This window comes from Phocoena sinus, chromosome 17, assembly GCF_008692025.1.
Source record: "Phocoena sinus isolate mPhoSin1 chromosome 17, mPhoSin1.pri, whole genome shotgun sequence".
In the NCBI taxonomy this organism is placed as follows: Eukaryota; Metazoa; Chordata; class Mammalia; order Artiodactyla; family Phocoenidae; genus Phocoena; species Phocoena sinus.
Genome location: NC_045779.1, coordinates 28,593,824 through 28,614,224, shown reverse-complemented (window position 1 = coordinate 28,614,224; position 20,401 = coordinate 28,593,824). Strand labels below are relative to the sequence as shown.

At 37.0% G+C, this 20,401-nt stretch overlaps 1 protein-coding gene across 3 annotated transcripts in view; it reads right to left on the bottom strand.

Annotated features, from left to right (window-relative positions):
• LRRCC1 (leucine rich repeat and coiled-coil centrosomal protein 1) overlaps window positions 1–20,401 on the bottom strand; it is a 43,853-nt gene that overhangs the window by 9,981 nt on the left and 13,471 nt on the right. For 2 of the 3 annotated variants that reach the window (XM_032610337.1, XM_032610336.1), the window contains exons 7-13: window positions 18,981–19,177; window positions 18,507–18,654; window positions 9,359–9,507; window positions 3,643–3,847; window positions 2,987–3,126; window positions 1,384–1,585; window positions 655–840 (exon numbers count right to left, since the gene is read on the bottom strand). In XM_032610337.1, the coding sequence (XP_032466228.1) occupies window positions 655–840; window positions 1,384–1,585; window positions 2,987–3,126; window positions 3,643–3,847; window positions 9,359–9,507; window positions 18,507–18,654; window positions 18,981–19,177 (1,227 nt within the window). The remainder of the gene's footprint in view (window positions 1–654; window positions 841–1,383; window positions 1,586–2,986; window positions 3,127–3,642; window positions 3,848–9,358; window positions 9,508–18,506; window positions 18,655–18,980; window positions 19,178–20,401) is intronic. The other variant, XM_032610338.1, reaches the window with a different exon arrangement.

The window sequence follows — 20,401 nt, the reverse complement described above, 5'->3', positions numbered from 1 at the left end:
AATGCTATTTAAGCAAATACAAAGTAAATGTTCCTAAATTTTACATCAAAAAATGTTTAAATTTTATTAACTAAAGATAAATGTAGGTCATGAAATAAAAAGTCAAATTTTAAGAGCCTACTCCTGTAAATGCTCTGAATTTTATTTAATATCTTAAAAGAGCAACTACACATGTAATACTCAAAATTTCTCAACAAATATTGTTTATATCAATAGTCTAAAGGTTACTTATAGAAAGTGAGTCCTTTTGGGCAAAATACCACTAATATTTAAAATTGAGACAACAGAAATAAAGTAATTAAAAAATTATTATAGTTAGGTATATGTAAAAACAACCACTACCACAAAATTAATATATCAACAATTCATGTATTTCCCAAACTTCAACTACCTGTATCACTGTAAAACTGGTACATTTACTTAGTATGCTTCTTAAAATTAATTCACTTATTTTACTTAAATACTATTTTAGTGTAAGCAATACAATCTGTGCAATCATGGTTTATCTCCTAATTATATTACTTTTCACACACGTTAAGAATATATAAGTAGTGTTATCTAGTTCATAATTGTGTACTTCCTCAAATCATCACAATATTCTTGAGAAAATGACATAAAAAATTAAAAAGGAAATATAATGTTACAATGTCTTACCTGTAAATTTGTTGCTGTTTCCTGTTTCAATTTAGAAACTTCTGCCAGCTTTGTTTTTTGTTCCTTCACCATACTGGTTAGATCTTTAATTAAAGAGGAAGATTCATTTTCTTTTCGTTGAGCCCAAACAAGAGCATGCTTGCTCTTTGCTAATTCAGTTGCAACATTTTCAAAACCATCTTTAACCTATATTTCAAAATTGCATTATAAATAGCAGTTCTGCAAATATTTGGAAAATACCTGTTTCTGGAAACAGCTTACTTCTTTCATTTTTAGAATCAGAATAAAATTGACAGATAATTGGCTTTGCAGGCTAGCCAGGCCGTATGTGTTTGTGTTGTAAGTCCTCAACCCTGCTATTATAACATAAAAGCAGCCACAGATACTATGTAAACAAGTGGGCATGACTCTGTTCTAATAAAACTTTATTTATAGAGCCTGGAGACTTTAGTTTGCCAATCCGTGCTCTATAGTAATAGAGAATTCAGGTTTCCTAATTCCTATTTGTGCTCTCTTTACTTGACCATTTATAACCTCACTTAACTTTGGCAATAGCACTGAAGATTAGCTATTATTTATGTGAAAAAATAAGGCTCTAAGAATTTAAGTAATTTGGTTAAGATCATATAGCCAACATGCAAATAGAGCTAGAATTCTAAAATGTAGTCTTCTTATCAAGCCATATCTTGTTGATTCTGTTTTCAATAAAAAGCTAGACGCCATTCTTACATCTTTAAATCTTCTGGCTTCAACAGTTAAAGCAATACGGAATTCATTTTCTAAATCCATATACTGTTGGTTTAATGCATCAATTTTGTCTTGGTATTCTTTTATAACTTGTTCATGTTTTCTCTCTTCTTTAGCAATTTCTTTAGCTAAGGCTTCCTGGAACTCAGCTTCACTAAAAAACTTCCTTGTTTCAAGGTCTTTCCTGGATGAAAAACAAATAAAAATCACAAGGTGCTGTTTATCTGGAAAGAAAAACTTTAAAGGTCTTTTAAATAGTTACTAAATGTTCTATATTCCCTATTGTTAAAGATCAGCTCCTCACTTTCACACACAGAAAACTAGGGATAGGATGGTAGATACAGAAAGAATATGAGTTTTGATTGCGTATTCGGTGGTGACAGGGATAAGAGGAGTATGCCAAATCTTAACTTCACTGAGATAGTTCAGAATCATTTTATGGTTTCTAAAATTCTTTGGGTGCATTCACAGAAGTCAGGTTCTGTCTCACTGCATCTTCTACTTTGGTTGAGTCTTTGACATACAATAAATACAGTCTGACTGGTCCTGGTGGCTGGTTAATTGAAAACAAGTTATGTGTGAAATTTCACCAATCTTTTAATATAGGGCCAGTTTTTTAATTTCAATGTGAATTCATTCTTCAGAGTTCTCCAGTATTTTTCTTGAATAAATCAAACTCATAAAACAAAACCCATTACTTCTGGTTTTGGTTTCTTTAAACTAGAACAAGTTAAAAGATATCTGAAAAGAAAATTAAGTGCCAATTTTTAGATTTTTGTGATATTTGCCCCCCAATCTTTTATAGTTGTCTTGACCACACATATGATGACAATTTTCCCCAGAGCATCAAAATTTAATTTATATATTAAAATTTGATTTATACAAGGACAAAACCAAAATAGGCCTGAGAACAAACACAATTAACTCATGGCAATCATACAATTCAACTGGTAGTAAGCAGATAACTAGCTGAATGTGCTTACATTACTGTGGACTCTAAAATGCAGGTGTTGGCAAACTATAGCCCATAGACCAAATCTGGCCTGCTGTCCTTCTTGTGGGGAAGTAAATTTTTACTGAAACACAGCCATGCCCATTCATTTATGTGCTGTCTATGGTTACTTTTGTGGTACAAAGAGATAGCTTGGCATGACCTGAAAAGCCTAAAATATTGATATTTTCTATCTGGACCTTCACAGAGAAAGTTTGTTGAACACTGCTTCAAAGGGATAAAGAATACTGATAATTTAACAAGTAGTTACTTGGAAGTCAATTAAAACAGCTTTCTCTATATTACAATGATCAATTTTTAGTTGGGCTTAGAGAAATGGAAAATGAGCTTCATTGCTATAAGCCCATACCTCAACCTCAATAAAGTTACTGATTTGTTTTTAAGCTACTGGTTCTAACTCTAAGACTGATTCTAAAGCATACATAAACATGTCATTCTCCATGAGCTAACTGTGCCAGACTTCACCACTGCTCAATCACTGTCTAGTCTTGGCAGGGGCAGGGGGTAAAACCAAATAACTTTTTCCTATTTTTAAATGTCCATATTTTCCTAAAATATACATATTTCATTTACCTGTGTTCTTGTTCTTTCAATGCAAGAAGTTCATGAAGTTGTTGCACCTGTTCCTTTTCTCGATGAAGAGAAGTTCTAAGTAAGTTTATTTCTCTATCAGCAGCTGCGGCTTTGAGTTCCACCTCTTGGATAAGTCGCATCTGAGTAAAATACACACCATTACAGTATTTAGATAATAATCTCCTCTGCTTCTATTTTAATGTCAGTTGCCCAAAGACAAGTGCCTTCTAAATAATAGGACCTAGGGACTAAGTTGATTTTCAAAATTTATTAAATGCTATGGTCTCATAAAGTGTAGTCTTAGAAGCATCAAACACATTAGCATTAACTCTTATTTCACCACAGACTTTATTGAAAATTTCCATTCAGAAGGCATGAAAATTAAAAGTCTCCAAGTACCCCAAGGAGACATTTAAAAACTGGCTCTTAAACACAAGCCTAACAACCGGCAGCATTTCCACCAACTCTGCTTTGTGAATGTTGGCAGCCCTAATTGAAGAAATGATTCCATAGGTTAAATTACTGGCGCATTTAAACTAATTTTTGCATTCAGCCTAACATCCTTTATGTTTACCATATAATGACATAATTTGTTTCAGGACAGAAGCTATGAAAGTGTTAATTCATGGGACTGATAGAGTAAAATAGAGAAATACCTGTGCTGCTTGCTGTTGCCCTTTTTGTCTCTCCTTTTTTTCTAATGCTTTTTCCAGGGTTCTTAAGTGTCTAACGTGATCCTCTTGTTGATCTCTTGCTTTAATTAATTCAATAGTTAGTTTTTTAATTTCATTTTGAAGATTGTGAACCATAATTTCGAGTTGTAGTTTGGAATTTCTCTCTTTAAAAATAATTTCCTTTAGCCTAAAGCATAAATCAAACGTTGCTTTAAGTATATTACACATATAGAAAGATAAAAACTGTACTAAACATTAAAAGTTACAGTAGAGAGGAAGATTTGAAGTATGTTCCAAATTCTCCTTAGATAAAAAACGTTGAAAAATAGTACGCCTTTCGCCCATCCCTGAAACTAGCATTGGGCCAAGAGGGAAAACATTTTACATAAATCAATGAAACTTTATCTAAGAAGATGTAGGACATATATACAGTGGAATATTACTCAGACATAAAAAGGAATGAAATAGTGCCATTTACAGAAACATGGACAGACCCAGAGATTGTCATACAGAGTGAACTTAAGTCAGAAAGAGAAAAACAAATATCGTATAATATTGCTTATATGTGGAATCTAGAAAAATGGTACAGATGAACTTATTGGCAAAGCAGAAATAGTCACAGATGTAGAGAACAAACTTATGGTTACCAAGGGGGGTGGGGTGAGACAAATTGGGAGACTGGGATTTACATATATATACTACTATGTATAAAATAGATAACTAATGAGAACCTACTGTTTAGCACAGGGAACTCTACTCGGTGCTCTGTGGTGACCTAAATGGGAAGGAAACCTAAAAAAGAGTGGATATATGTATACGTATAACTGATTCACTTTGCTGCACAGCAGAAACTAACACAACATTGTAAAGCAACTATACTGCAATAAAAAAAAACAAAGCTGTAGTAACTAAAACAGTATGGCACTGGCACAAAACCAGACACATTGACCAATGGAACAGAATAGAAAACCTAGAAATAAACCCACACATATATGGTCAACTAATTTTCAACAAAGACCCTAAGAATATACAGTGGAGAAAGGACAGTCTCTTCAATAAATGGTATGGGGAAAACTGGTTATCTACATGAAAAAAAATGAAATTGGGTCTTATCTTACACCATACACAAAAATCAACACGAACTGGGTTAAGAACATAGACATAAGACCTGAAACCATAAAACTCCTAGAAGAAAACATAGAAGGAAACTCCATGATATTGATCTTGGAAATGATTTTTCCATGGGGACACCAAAAGCATGAACAAGAAAAGCAAAAATAAACAAGTAGGACTACATCAAAATAAAAAGTTTCTGCACAGCAAAGGAAACAATCAAGAAACTAAAAAGGCAACATGACAAATGGGAAAAAAATATTTGCAAACCATATATATGATAATGGGATAATATCCAAAATATGTAAAGAATTCATACAACTCAAAAGCAGAGAAACCACAAATAAACCAACTTTAAAATGGGCAAAACCCCTGAATAGACATTTCTCCAAAAATACACAAATGGCCAAAAAGTATATAAAAACATGTTCAATGCCACTATTCATCAAGAAAATGCAAATCAAAACCACAGTGAGGTATTACCTCACACCTGTTAGAATGGCTATTATCCAAAAGTCAGAAGATAACAAGTCTTAGTGAGGATATGGAGAAAAGGGAGGTCTTATACACTGTTGGTGAGAATTTAAACTGGTGCAGCCATTATTGAAAATAGCATGGAGGTTCTTCAAAAAATTAAAAACAGAACTACCATAAAAGTGGGATCCACCAATCCCAATTCTGGGTATATATCCAAAGGAAGTGAAACCAGTATCTCAAAGAGAAACATGCATTCCCATCTACACTGCAGCATTATTTGCAGTATCGAGATATGGAATCAACCTAAATGTCTATTAATGGATGAATGGATTAAAAGGTTATAAATAAATAAATAAATAAATAAATGCCATATTAGTCAGCCTAATAAAGAATGAAATCTGGCCATTTGTGACAAAATGGATGAACGTGGAGGAGATTATGCTAAGTGAAATAACTGGTGATATCACTTATATGTGGTATCTAAAAAAAGTTGAACTCATGGGACTTCCCCGGTGGTCTAGTGGGTAAAACTCCACACTCCCAATGCAGAAGGCCCAGGTTCGATCCCTGGTTGGGGAACTAGATACTGCATGCATGCTGCAACTAAGAGTCCGCATGATGCAACTAAAGATCCCGCGTGCCACAACTAAGACCTGGCACAGCCAAAATAAATAAATAAATAAATAAAAAGTTGAACTCATAGAAACAGAGAGTAGAATAGTGGCGACCAAGGGTCAGGAGTGGGGGGAATGTTGGCCACAGGGTACAAGCTTTCAGTTATGAGTAAGTTCCAGAGACCTAATGTACAACATGGTGACTAGAGTTAAAAGTAATGCATTGTATACTTGAAATTTTCTAAGCAAGTAGATATTAAGTATTCTCAACACACAAAAAAACAACTATATGAGGTGAAGGATATATTAATTGGCTTGACTGTGGTAACGATTTCACAATGTATAACAAAACATCACATTGTACATCTTAAATATATACAATTTTTATTTGTCAGTTATACCTCAACAAAGGTGAAAAATAAAATATTGAGATTGAGAAAAAAAATAAATTAATGAAACTTTATCTTATGTGAACTTTACTATTCAACAGCAAAACTACAAAACACATTTTTTCAGGCATTGTGCTAGATGTCAGCTTAAAAGCAAGCAAGATGAATAAGATACAGCCTGGTCTTCAAGGAGCTTAATATCTAGCAGAGGGGACACTGATGCATTTATAAAGAAAGCTACAGGAGGGAAGCAATATCTGAACAGATACCTGGAAGTCAACTCTGACTTCCCTGTATCTTCCCCAGACACTAAGTATTATATCCTAGTACTATACTACCTCTGTTACTTAGAGCCTTTTGACTAAAAACTCTTAACTAGTTTCAGTATGAAAGGAGAATTTATTGACCCACATAACCAATTCAGAGGCTGGGGTGGCACTATTCCGAGGCACAGCTGAAACCAAGGATATGAATACCATCAGGTCTCTCTCTCTGATTCCCTACAGGCTGGTTTTCAACTTAGAACTGAGCTCTGGGAATGGCTCTGGTTAGTCCAATTTGGTTCATATGCCCACTCCATGCAGCGGTCACTGTGGCCATGTGGGCTAAGGCCAGGGGCTCACCTCTTAACCAATATTATAGGCAGAGAGGCAGTTCATGACAGAACAGAAGTCAAGTGTTTGAAAAGGGGACAACGAATAGCAAAGACATAGCCTCATGAAGGAATTTCTGAGCTAGGCAGCCACTCCAATGTGTACCTACTATAATTGCCAACCCATAATTGAGAAAAATCCCTACACTCATCAGCTTCTATACTACAGTCATTTCTCCAATTCTTGTCCTCTTGCCTTTGAGAGTCGTCTCCAAACTGGTCTTCCTTTGTTCACTCTCTCAACTCTAGTTTGGTATGTTATATGAAAGAATATTGGACTTTATTCTGTGGACCATATGGTGGAAGGGGCAGAGAAGCTACCGATCAGTAAAATTAGAGAAATCCTCTAATCAAGAGATAAGGGCCTAAACTGATGCAACCGTTTGGGGATAGAGAGGAGATAGTTCAACACCGTTTAAGCAGAATGAAGACGGTATCAATACCAACTGGTTATGAAGTTTGAGAATGAGAAAGGAAGCAAAAAAAATCATTCTGAAATTTCTAGCTTTGGTGGCTGACTGGAACACCATTTATTAGAACAAAGAATACAGAATAAGGGAACAGGAAAAAGTCAACCTAAGGACATGCTGATCTTAAGACACTTATAAGCAATGTAGACAAGAAATTTTTAGTAGATGATTAGATGAACAATTTGTTAATCAAGGAGGCCTATAAAACAGATAAAAGATTTGGGAGCTTATTGGTTAGGTATTAAAAGCATAGTAAAGAAGATTCACTTTTTGAGATAATATATACTCACAGTATGGTACCTAGATGCTAGACCGTGTCTTAGGTATGAGGAAAACAGAGTCCCTACCAAGTCACATAAGGGAATATGAAGATTGGTGAGGATCTAATCCCCAAAAAACATTCGGGGTATAAATGAAAAAAGAATCAGAAAAGATTGAAGATGAATTTCCAAGAGAACAACAAATATATAACACAGAGAACATGGCACAACAGCAAAGAGGTTAAAGAAGGATAAAGATGAGGTGTGTCCAAGGCTTTCCAATTAAAATAGAATTTGGCTAGCAACCCCAGAAATAACTTCCTCTAATATTCCACTAGATAATACCTACAAAACAGAATAAAACAAAAATTCATACACATATGACTCTAAACAAGAGAAAACATAGTGCCAAAATCAGGGAGGAATTTCAACAATAAGGCAAATGGAACTAACTTAAAATAATAACAGCTCTTAGAACACTCAGACTTTGCCTTGTATCTTTCTGGATTAAAAAAAAAAAAAGATATACCCTCTCTTTCATTCTATGACTGTGACTCATTTAGTCACACAGTCTCTATAAATCTATCATTAAACTATGTTGGCTACCTATGCACCTACTGCAAACAAAAGTGCTGTTTCTTCTGAGGTGGTCAGAGGACAGTTATTTTATCCATTCTGTTCCTTTACCCCTGTCCAGCACTGTCTTGTATAAGGCAAGAAATTGGTGGGTAGTGGTGGTTTGGCTAGTAATAGCACAAAGCATCATAGCTTGAGTAATTACAGAGGTTTTCATGGAACACGTTTGGTATTGTAATTTTCCTTATATTCTGTAAGTACAAAGAATCAGAGAATCAGGTAGTGAGGGGTAGAAAATACCACATCAGTACCACACAACTTTACTAGTTAAATGCTTAAAAGAACCTGGGAATTGGGCTGGGAGCCGTGTACATCAACTTAGTAATGAATGAAGATTGTAGGAAGGGAATTATCTACTGTATAAGCAGCTAAGAAATGGAACCAAGAGCAACTTCCTAAGCCCTATTTGTTGGCAAACACCAAGTCTAGAAACCCGGTGCTCATTCAAGGAGAAGAGATAAAAATTGAAAGGAATCCCATGGAAAAAATCTTATAACCTTTTAAGGAAAAGCATAACTTTTGAAATAATTGCCTATAGGAACCAGAAGAAAAAAGTTATTGTTATTTCAGAAAACCGTTTGGTATTCGCACATCTTGGAATAAGACAATCCTGTATTACATAATTTACTACAGAAAAAAAGAGATAAAATGGAAAATGGAATAAGATTGAATGAAAACATTAGAATTAAGAAACTTGGGTTATCTGGTACTGAAGCCCATTGTTGAGAAGAATATGCAACAGAGACTGATTATGACCCAGAATGCCTAAAGAAAAAATGTGCCAAGCCCCGTCCTTTACAGAAAAAGTCTGCCAATCTCAGCTCTACACTCTTCCTGTTTTTCACTTATAATACTTTTTTTTTATCGATCTGACATCTCCCAGCTTGAGGGCTCAAATTAATATCCTGAATCCTTTGTTAATGTAAAAAACTGACAAAGCCCTAAATCTTTAGATTAGTTCAAACTAAAACCATATGCATAGTTTTTTTCATCATACTACAGCTAGTTTAAACTAAGGCATTCCAGTTCCAAGTTCAGCATTCTTTGTGGTATGAGATAACTTAAGGTTTACAGACTTTCCCCTTACCTATCTGTAGTAAGAAGAGCCAGGCTATGAATATCTTTTTTTTCATTTGCATGTTTATGCAGTTCATCAATATAATCCATAAGTTTCTTTTCAGTTTGTTCAGCTTTCCATCTCTTCTCTCTCTCTTGATCTAGCTCCTCAACTAGTGCCTGAAAGAAAACAATACTGTTAAGTGAAATTGGAAAAGTTACCTAACCTCTCATTGCCTCAATTTTCTCATTTATAATGTGGGAATAAGAGCATCTAATTCAAAGGGCTGTGGTGAGAATTAACCAAAAGAACGGAAGTAAAGCATGCAGAACAGTGTCTGGCACAAAATAGCCACTCAATAAATGTTAGCTGCTATTATTATTGTCATAATGACTTTTATTATTTTCTAAATATTAAGGCCTTTATACCTGAGAATAAGGGGACAAAACCAATAGCATGAAAGGTGTGAAATGTTTCAAAAAGTAATCATACTATTGGAAGAATAGTGCACATTACAATCCTAAGTAAAACCAGTTGTTCACAGTAAAATAAGGGTAAGTTAATAAAAAATATAAAATAAATCAATGTGTGCTAAAAATTCTTAACAACATGTGAATGATTAAGGAAAATATTGAAGAATTTTAAAATTCTTGAATGCCTCTTAATCTGGAATCCATGGGTCCAAAACTGGGTTTCAGGAGAGCCCATGAATACCCTGAAATTATATACAACATTTTATGAGTTTCTCTAAGGAAGTTTCTCTGCAAAAACTCATAGATTTCCTTAGATATTTAAAGGAGTCTGAGACTCGTAAGTTAGGAACCACTGCTTTAGGAAGAATTCAAAAATTCAGACATGTTTTCTTCTCCACAAGCATACAACAAAATGATTTCACTGAAATCTGATCTTAAATAAATGTGTAATTTCCATTCCTTTAAAAATTACAAAAATAGAAATGGGGGGGGGGACCTTGAAGATGGCGTAAGAGTAACACGCGGAGATCACCTTTCTCCCCACAGATACACCAGAAATACATCTACACGTGGAACAACTCCTACAGAACACCTACTGAAGGCTGGCAGAAGACCTCAGACCTCCCAAAAGGCAAGAAACTCCCCACGTACCTGGGTAGGGCAAAAGAAAAAAAGAAAAAACAGAGACAAAAGAATAGGAACGGCACCTGCACCAGTGGGAGGGAGCTGTGAAGGAGGAAAAGTTTCCACCCACTAGGAAGCCCCTTCGCGGGCGGAGGGGGTAGCTTTGGAGCCGCGGAGGAGTGTACAGCAACAGGGGTGCGGAGGGCAAAGAGGGAAGATTCCCACACTGAGGATCGGTGCCGACCGGCACTCACCAGCCCTCACCAGCCCGAGAGGCTTGTCTGCTCACACGCCGGGGCGGGCGGTGCTGCGAGCTGAGGCTTGGGAGAGGACTGGGGTTGGCGGCTTGAACATAGCCTGAAGGGGTTAGTGCACCACAGCTAGCCGGGAGGGAGTCCTGGGAAAAGTCTGCACCTGCCGAAGAGGCAAGAGACTTTTTCTTCCCTCTTTGTTTCCTGGTGCGCGAGGAGAGGGGTTTAAGAGCGCTGCTTAAAGGAACTCCAGAGACGGGCGCGAGCCGCGGCTAAAACCGCGGACCCCAGAGACGGGCGGGAGACGCTGGGGCTGCTGCTGCCGCCACCAGGGGGGCTGTGTGCGAGCACAGGTCACTCTCCGCGCCCCTGTTCTGCGGAGCCTGTGCGGGCCGCCACTGCCAGGTTTCCGGGATCCAGGGACAACTTCTCCGGGAGTACGCACGGCGGGTCTCAGGCTGGTGCAACGTCACGCCGGCCTCTGCCGCAGCGTCACGCCGCCTCTGCCGCCGCAGGCCCGCCCCGCACGCAGTGCCCCTCCTTCCCCCATCCCCCAACCCCCGGCCTGAGTGAGCCGGAGCTCCCGAATCAGCGGCTCCTTTAACCCCATCCTGTCTGAGCAAAAAACAGACGCCCTCCAGCGACCTGCGCGCAGGGGCAGGGCCGGGTACAAAGCTGAGCTCCTGTGAGCTGTGAGAGCAGGGAGGAGAGGGGGAGGTCTCTCCCGGCAGCCGCGGAGGCGGCGGATTGAAGCTCCACAATCAACTTGATGTGCCCTGCATTGTGGAATACCTGAATAGACAGGGAGTGATCCCAAATTGAAGAGGTGGAATTTAGGAGCGAGATCTGTGATTTTTTTCCCTTTTCCTCTTTTTGTGAATGTGTGCGTGTATGCTTCTGTGTGAGATCTTGTCTGTATATTCTTGCTTCCACCATTTGTCCTAGGGCTCTATCCGTCCATGGTTTTTTTTTTTTTTTTTTTTAATTTTTTTTCTTAATAATTAATTTTAATTGTAATAAGTTTATTGTACTTTACCTTCGTTCTTTCTTTCTTTCTTTCCTTCCTTCCTTCCCTCCTTTAGACAGCGAATCACCCCAGGTTGAGGAGGTGGTCTCTGGGAGCAGGATTTATGATTTTTCCCCCTTTTACCTCTCTTTTTGAACGTGTATGTGTATGCTTCTGTGTAAGATTTTCTCTGTATAGCTTTGCTTCCAACATTTGTCCTAGGGTTCTATCCGTTCCTATTTTTTTTTTTTTCTAAATATTTTTTAGTACAATAACTATATTATACTTTATTTTATTTTTACTGTATCTTCTTTCTTTCTATCTTTTTTCCTTCTTTCCCTCCTTCCTTCCTTCCCTCCTCCCTCCCTCCTTTCTTTCCTTCTTTGCTTCTTTCTTCCTTCCTTCCTTTCCTCCTTTCCTTCTTTCTTTCCTCATACTTCTACTAATTCTCTCTACATTTTCTCCTTCTTTCCCTCCTTCCTTCCTTCCTCCCTCCCTCCCTCCCTCCTTTCCTTCTTTGCTTCTTTCTTCCTTCCTTCCTTTTCTCCTTTCCTTCTTTCTTTCCTCATACTTCTACTAATTCTCTCTACATTTTCTCCTTCTTTCCCTCCTTCCTTCCTTCCTTCCTCCCTCCCTCCCTCCTTTCTTTCCTTCTTTCTTCCTTCCTTCCTTTCCTCCTTTCCCTCTCTTTCCCGATACTTCTACTAATTCTCTCTACATTTTCTCCTTCTATCCCTCCTTCCTTCCTTCCTCCCTCCCTCCCTCCCTTTCTTTCCTTCTTTGCTTCTTCCTTCCTTCCTTTCCTCCTTTCCCTCTTTCTTTCCTCATACTTCTACTAATTCTCTCTACATTTTCTCCTTCTTTCCCTCCTTCCTTCCTTCCTTCCTCCCTCCCTCCCTCCTTTCTTTCCTTCTTTGCTTCTTTCTTCCTTCCTTCCTTTCCTCCTTTCCTTCTTTCTTTCCTCATACTTCTAATAATTCTCTCTACTTTTTCTCCCTTTTATTCTGAGCCGTGTGGATGAAAGGCTCTTGGTGCTCCAGCCCAGGAGGCAGGGCTCTGCCACTGAAGTAGGAGAGCCAACTTCAGGACACTGGTCAACAAGAGACCTCCCAGCTACACATAATATCAAATGGCGAAAATCTCCCAGAGATCTCCATCTCAACACCAACACACAGCTTCACTCAACGACCAGCAAGCTACAGTGCTGGACATCCTATGCCAAACAACTAGCAAGACAGGAACACAACCCCACCCATTAGCAGAGAAGCTGCCTAACATCATAATAAGGCCACAGACACCCCAAAACACACCACCAGACGTGAACGTGCCCACTAGAGAGACAAGATCCAGCCTCATCCACCACAACACAGGCACTAGTCCCCTCCACCAGGAAGCCTACACAACACACTGAACCAAACTTAGCCACTGGAGACAGACATCAAAAACAACGGGAACTACGAGCCTGCAGCCTGCAAAAAGGAGACCCCAAACACAGTAAGATAAGCAAAATGAGAAGACAGAAAAACACACAGCAGATGAAGGAGCAAGATAAAAGTGCACCAGACCTAACAAATGAAGAGGAAATAGGCAGTCTACCTGAAAAAGAATTCAGAATAATGATAGTAAGGATGATCCAAAATCTTGGAAATAGAATGGAAAAAATGCAAAAAACAGTTAACAAGGACCTAGAAGAAATAAGGATGAAACAAGCAACGATGAACAACGCAATAAATGAAATTAAAAGTACTCTAGATGGGATCAATAACAGAATAACTGAGACAGAAGAACAGATAAGTGACCTGGAAGATAAAATAGTGGAAATAACTACTGCAGAGCAGAATAAAGAAAAAAGAATGAAAAGAACTGAGGACAGTCTCAGAGACCTCTGGGACAACATTAAATGCACCAACATTCGAATTACAGGGGTTCCAGAAGAAGAAGAGAAAAAGGGACTGAGAAAATATTAGAAGAGATTATAGTTGAACACTTCCCTAATATGGGAAAGGAAATAGTTAATCAAGTCCAGGAAGCACAGAGAGTCCCATACAGGATAAATCCAAGGAGAAATACACCAAGACACATATTAATCAAACTGTCAAAAATTAAATACAAAGAAAGCATATTAAAAACAGCAAGGGAAAAACAACAAATTACACACAAGGGAATCCCCATAAGGTTAACAGCGGATCTCTCAGCAGAAACCCTACAAGCCAGAAGGGAGTGGCAGGACATACTGAAAGTGATGAAGGAGAAAAACCTGCAACCAAGACTACTCTACCCAGCAAGGATCTCATTCAGATTTGATGGAGAAATTAAAACCTTTACAGACAAGCAAAAGCTGAGAGAGTTCAGCACCACCAAACCAGCTTTACAACAAATGCTAAAGGAACTTCTCTAGACAAGAAACACAAGAGAAGAGAAAGACCTATAATAATGAACCCAAAACAATTTAGAAAATGGGAATAGGAACATACATATCGATAATTACCTTAAATGTAAATGGACTAAATGCTCCCACCAAAAGACACAAATTGGCTGAATGGATACAAAAACAAAAGCCTTATATATGCTGTCTACAAGAGACCCACTTCAGACCTAGAGACACATACAGACTGAAAGTAAGGGGAAGGAAAAAGATATTCCATGCAAATGGAAACCAAAAGAAAGCTGGAGTAGCAATTCTCATATCAGAAAAAATAGACTTTAAAATAAGGACTATTAGGAGACAAAGGACACTACATAATGGTCAAGGAATCGATCCAAGAAGAAGATATAACAATTGTAAATATTTATGCACCCAACATAGGAGCACCTCAATACATAAGGCAAATACTAACAGCCATAAAAGGGGAAATTGACAGTAACACATTCATAGTAGGGGACTTTAACACCCCACTTTCACCAATGGACAGATCATCCAAAATGAAAATAAATAAGGAAACACAAGCTTTAAATGATACATTAAACAAGATGGACTTAATTGATATTTATAGGACACTCCATCCAAAAACAACACAATACACATTTTTCTCAAGTGCTCATGGAACATTCTCCAGGATAGATCATATCTTGGGTCACAAATCAAGCCTCGGTAAATTTAAGAAAATTGAAATTGTATCAAGTATCTTTGCCGACCACGCCATGAGACTAGATATCAATTACAGGAAAAGATCTGTAAAAAATACAAACACATGGAGGCTAAACAATACACTACTTAATAATGAAGTGATCACTGAAGAAATCAAAGAGGAAATAAAAAAATACCTAGAAACAAATGACAATGGAGACACAACGACCCAAAACCTATGGGATGCAGCAAAAGCAGTTCTAAGGGGGAAGTTTATAGCAATACAAGCCCACCTTAAGAAGCAGGAAACATCTCAAATAAACAACCTAACCTTGCACCTCAAGCAATTAGAGAAAGAAGAACAAAAATACCCCAAAGCTACCAGAAGGAAAGAAATCATAAAAATCAGATCAGAAATAAATGAAAAAGAAATGAAGGAAACAATAGCAAAGATCAATAAAACTAAAAGCTGGTTCTTTGAGAAGATAAACAAAATAGATAAACCACTAGCCAGACTCATCAAGAAAAAAAGGGAGAACACTCAAATCAATAGAATTAGAAATGAAAAAGGAGAAGTAACAACTGACACTGCAGAAATAAAAAAGATCATGAGAGATTACTACAAGCAACTCTATGCCAATAAAATGGACAATCTGGAAGAAATGGACAAATTCTTAGAAATGCACAACCTGCCAAGACTGAATCAGGAAGAAACAGAAAATATGAACAGACCAATCACAAGCACTGAAATTGAAACTGTGATTAAAAATCTTCCAACAAACAAAAGCCCAGGACCAGATGGCTTCACAGGCGAATTCTATCAAACATTTAGAGAAGAGCTAACACCTATCCTTCTCAAACTCTTCCAAAATATAGCAGAGGGAGGAACACTCCCAAATTCCTTCTACGAAGCCACCATCACCTTGATACCAAAACCAGACAAGGATGTCATGAAGAAAGAAAACTATAAGCCAATATCACTGATGAACATAGATGCAAAAATCCTCAACAAAATACTAGCAAACAGAATTCAACAGCACATTAAAAGGATTATACACCATGATGAAGTGGGGTTTATTCCAGGAATGCAAGGATTCTTCAATATACGCAAATCAATGTGATAAACCATATTAACAAATTGAAGGAGAAAAACCATATGATCACCTCAATAGATGCAGAGAAAGCTTCTGACAAAATTCAACACCCATTTATGATAAAAACCCTGCAGAAAGTAGGCATAGAGGGAACTTTCCTCAACATAATAAAGGCCATATATGACAAGCCCACAGCCAACATCATCCTCAATGGTGAAAAACTGAAAGCATTTCCACTAAGATCAGGAACAAGACAAGGTTGCCCACTCTCACCACTGTTATTCAACATAGTTTTGGAAGTTTTAGCCACAGCAATCAGAGAAGAAAAGGAAATAAATGGAATCCAAATCAGAAAAGAAGAAGTAAAGCTGTCACTGTTTGCAGATGACATGATACTATACATAGAGAATCCTAAAGATGCTACCAGAAAACTACTGGAGCTAATCAATGAATTTGGTAAAGTAGCAGGATACAAAATTAATGCACAAATATCTCTGGCATTCCTATATACTAATGATGAAAAATCTGAAAGTGAAATCAAGAAAACACTCCCATTTACCATTGCAACAAAAAGAATAAAATATCTAGGAATAAACCTACCTAAGGAGACAAAAGACCTGTATGCAGAAAATTATAAGACACTGATGAAAGAAATTAAAGATGATACAAATGGATGGAGAGATATACCATGTTCTTGGATTGGAAGAATCAACATTGTGAAAATGACTCTACTACCCAAAGCAATCTATAGATTCAATGCAATCTCTATCAAACTACCACTGGCATTTTTCACAGAACTAGAACAAAAAATTTCACAATTTGTCTGGAAACACAAAAGACCCGGAATAGCCAAAGCAATCTTGAGAACGAAAAAAGGAGCTGGAGGAATCAGGCTCCCTGACTTCAGACTATACTACAAAGCAACAGTAATCAAGACAGTATGGTACTGGCACAAAAACAGAAAGATAGATCAATGGAACAGGGTAGAAAGCCCAGAGATAAACCCACGCACATGTGGACACCTTATCTTTGATAAAGGTGGCAGGAATGTACAGTGGAGAAAGGACAGCCTCTTCAATAAGTGGTGCTGGGAAAACAGGACAGGTACATGTGAAAGTATGAGATTAGATCACTCCCTAACACCATACACAAAAATAAGCTCAAAATGGATTAAAGACCTAAATGTAAGGCCAGAAACTATCAAACTCTTAGAGGAAAACATAGGCAGAACATTCTATGACATAAATAACAGCAAGATCCTTTCTGACCCACCTCCTAGAGAAATGGAAATAAAAACAAATATAAACAAATGGGACCTAATGAAACTTAAAAGCTTTTGCACAGCAAAGGAAACCATAAACAAGACCAAAAGACAACCCTCAGAATGGGAGAAAATATTTGCAAATGAAGCAACTGACAAAGGATTAATCTCCAAAATTTACAAGCAGCTCATGCAGCTCAATAACAAAAAAACAAACAACCCAATCCAAAAATGGGCAGAAGACCTAAACAGACATTTCTCCAAAGAAGATATACAGAATGCCAACAAACACATGAAAGAATGCTCAACATCATTAATCATTAGAGAAATGCAAATCAAAACTACAATGAGATATCATCTCACACCAGTCAGAATGGCCATCATGAAAAAAATCTAGAAACAATAAATGCTGGAGAGGGTGTGGAGAAAAGGGAACACTCTTGCACTGCTGGTGGGAATGTGAATTGGTTCAGCCACTATGGAAAACAGTATGGAGGTTCCTTAAAAAACTACAAATAGAACTACCATATGACCCAGCAATCCCACTACTGGGCATATACCCTGAGAAAACCAAAATTCAAAAAGAGTCATGTACCAAAATGTTCATTGCAGCTCTATTTACAATAGCCAGGACATGGAAACAACCTAAGCGCCCATCATCGGATGAATGGATAAAGAAGATGTGGCACATATATACAATGGAATATTACTCAGCCTTAAAAAGAAATGAAATTGAGCTATTTGTAATGAGGTGGATAGACCTAGAGTCTGTCATACAGAGTGAAGTAAGTCAGAAAGAGAAAGACAAATACCGTATGCTAACACATATATATGGAATTCAAGAAAAAAAAATGTCATGAAGAACCTAGGGGTAAGACAGGAATAAAGACGCAGACCTACTGGAAAACGGACTTGAGGATATGGGGAGGGGGAAGGGTGAGCTGTGACAGGGCGAGAGAAAGTCATGGATATATACACACTACCAAACGTAAGGTAGATAGCTAGTGGGAAGCAGCCGCCTGGCACAGGGATATTGGCTCGGTGCTTTGTGACAGCCTGGAGGGGTGGGATAGGGAGGGTGGGAGGGAGGGAGACACAAGAGGGAAGACATATGGGAACATATGTATATGTATAACTTATTCACTTTGTTATAAAGCAGAAATTAACACACCATTGTAAAGCAATTATACCCCAATAAAGATGTTAAAAAAAATTACAAAAATAGTAACATTACACAAAATCTGGAAATCAGGAAGGGGAAAATAACCCAACCGCAACCCCCAATAAAATTACACAAAATATTTTTTTGCTCATAAAAACATGCATAGTTTTTCTGGGACTAACTTCGAATTTAAAAATAAGATTATTCATATCCAATTTTTCTTAATCTCTTAAATCATACCCGGTAAGTGGCATTTTCTGAGCTACCGTTGTTTACTTTAATTATTTCAGTCTTCTGCTTTTCTGATTCTTCTAATATATTATTGTTCACTAAAGATGATCTTACGTGTAATTCTTTAAAGAAAGGTGGTTTCATTTTACGATTACAACTGCAAAGAAAAAACCACAAAAAATAACTCAAAGAAACGTATAATACTTATTAGTATTTTTCACAACTTAGATAATGAGAATCCAGCATAAAGAGAGCCTTTTATATAAATTTATATGAAAGTACAATGACAATCCAGCATAAAGAGAGCCTTTTATATAAATTTATATGAAAGTACTGACTAAATTTGAGGCTGCAAGGCTGAAAAGTCAAATCTTTTGACATTAGAATAGTAAAAAAATATGACCATGAGATAGCTTTAAGAAAGAAGCCAGCAATAGTAACTTCTGTGTGCCTTGTCTGAATTCCTAGAACTAAAAGAAGTACCTTATAAAAGCATTGTTGTTTTTACTGTGGTGCTTAACAGTTTGAATAGTTTTGGAATAATATGGGATTTTTGATCTTCGAGGAATTTTTCTATTGCATTCTTTTCTGTTTCCATAGTCACTTTCAGAAGTCACATCTGTGTCTCTTTTTGGTCTGAGATCTTTCTCAGGAACATTATCTATTAAAGAATTAGAAGTCTAGAATAAAAAAGACAAAGTTTTTTAAAAGTTCAATTCGGTATAAAAGAACATAATTTGACATTTTCTAAAATGTTACAACTTTTTACAAGATTAAAGATTTATAAACTAGGTATGTTTGGAATTAAAGAGAAAGGATTCAACTTCTGGTATGGACAAGTAAGCTCCTATGAGGTTGACGCTCTCAAGATAACAATTACAAACTGGGGAAAAATACAAACAAAACAACAACAAACAAACACTACTTGGAATCCTGGAAAGTGAACAAAAGTAGTTTTATTCTAGAGGAGAGTTGATACCTGGAAATATGACCAGAATGGATTGTTTCTGCTTTATGGCTTTTATCCTAAGAAAACAGCACAATTGGCACTACGTAGGGTGTCTTAAAACTCAGGTGGGAAACCCACAAACTTTTGGGTCTGAAGAATCTGAGGATAGTATGGAACAGACTGCAAGAAGCCCAGCAAAGGATAAAAAAAAGCAGCAGTTAGTCAAAGCAAGTTAAATGCTTGCTATAACAAAACTATTAACACTCTTTGGAGGCCTATAGCAGCATCTCGATTCTTCACAAAGTAACATTCACACTGTCCAGGACAAAATCCAAAATTACTCACAGTAGGAAGAACCAGGAATATATAACCTATTCTCAAGAGAAATGACAATCAGTGGAGACCTGAGAGGACCTAAATGTTCAAATAAGCAGAGAAGAACTTTACAACAGTGATCATAAGTATGCTCAATGATATAAAAAGTGCTTATCATGAATGAAAAGGAAATTCAGCAGAGAAGTAAAAATTATTTTAAAAAATGGAAATTTTACAACTGAAAAATACAATGTCTAAAGTAAAAATTGACTGGCTCGACTAATACAGAATGAGGTGATAAAAGAAAGAATATGTAAACCTGAAAAGAGTTCAGTGGACTTATTCAATATGAAGAATACAGAGAAAAAAAGTTGATAAAACCGACAGAGCATCAGGGGATTGTGGGACACATCGAAAGGTCTAAATGGAATTTGAAAAAAGAGGAAAGAGAATGGGACAGAGAAATATTTGAAGCAATGATGTCCCAAAATTCCGAAATTGAGTAAAAACATAAATTTACATTGCATAATGATAAAAGAATCAGTTAAATAGGAAGTAAAAGTAGTCATAAATGTGTATGTGCTTAGTAAGAGAGCTTTAAAATATGACAAGCAAATGTTGAGAGAATTAAAGGAAGAAA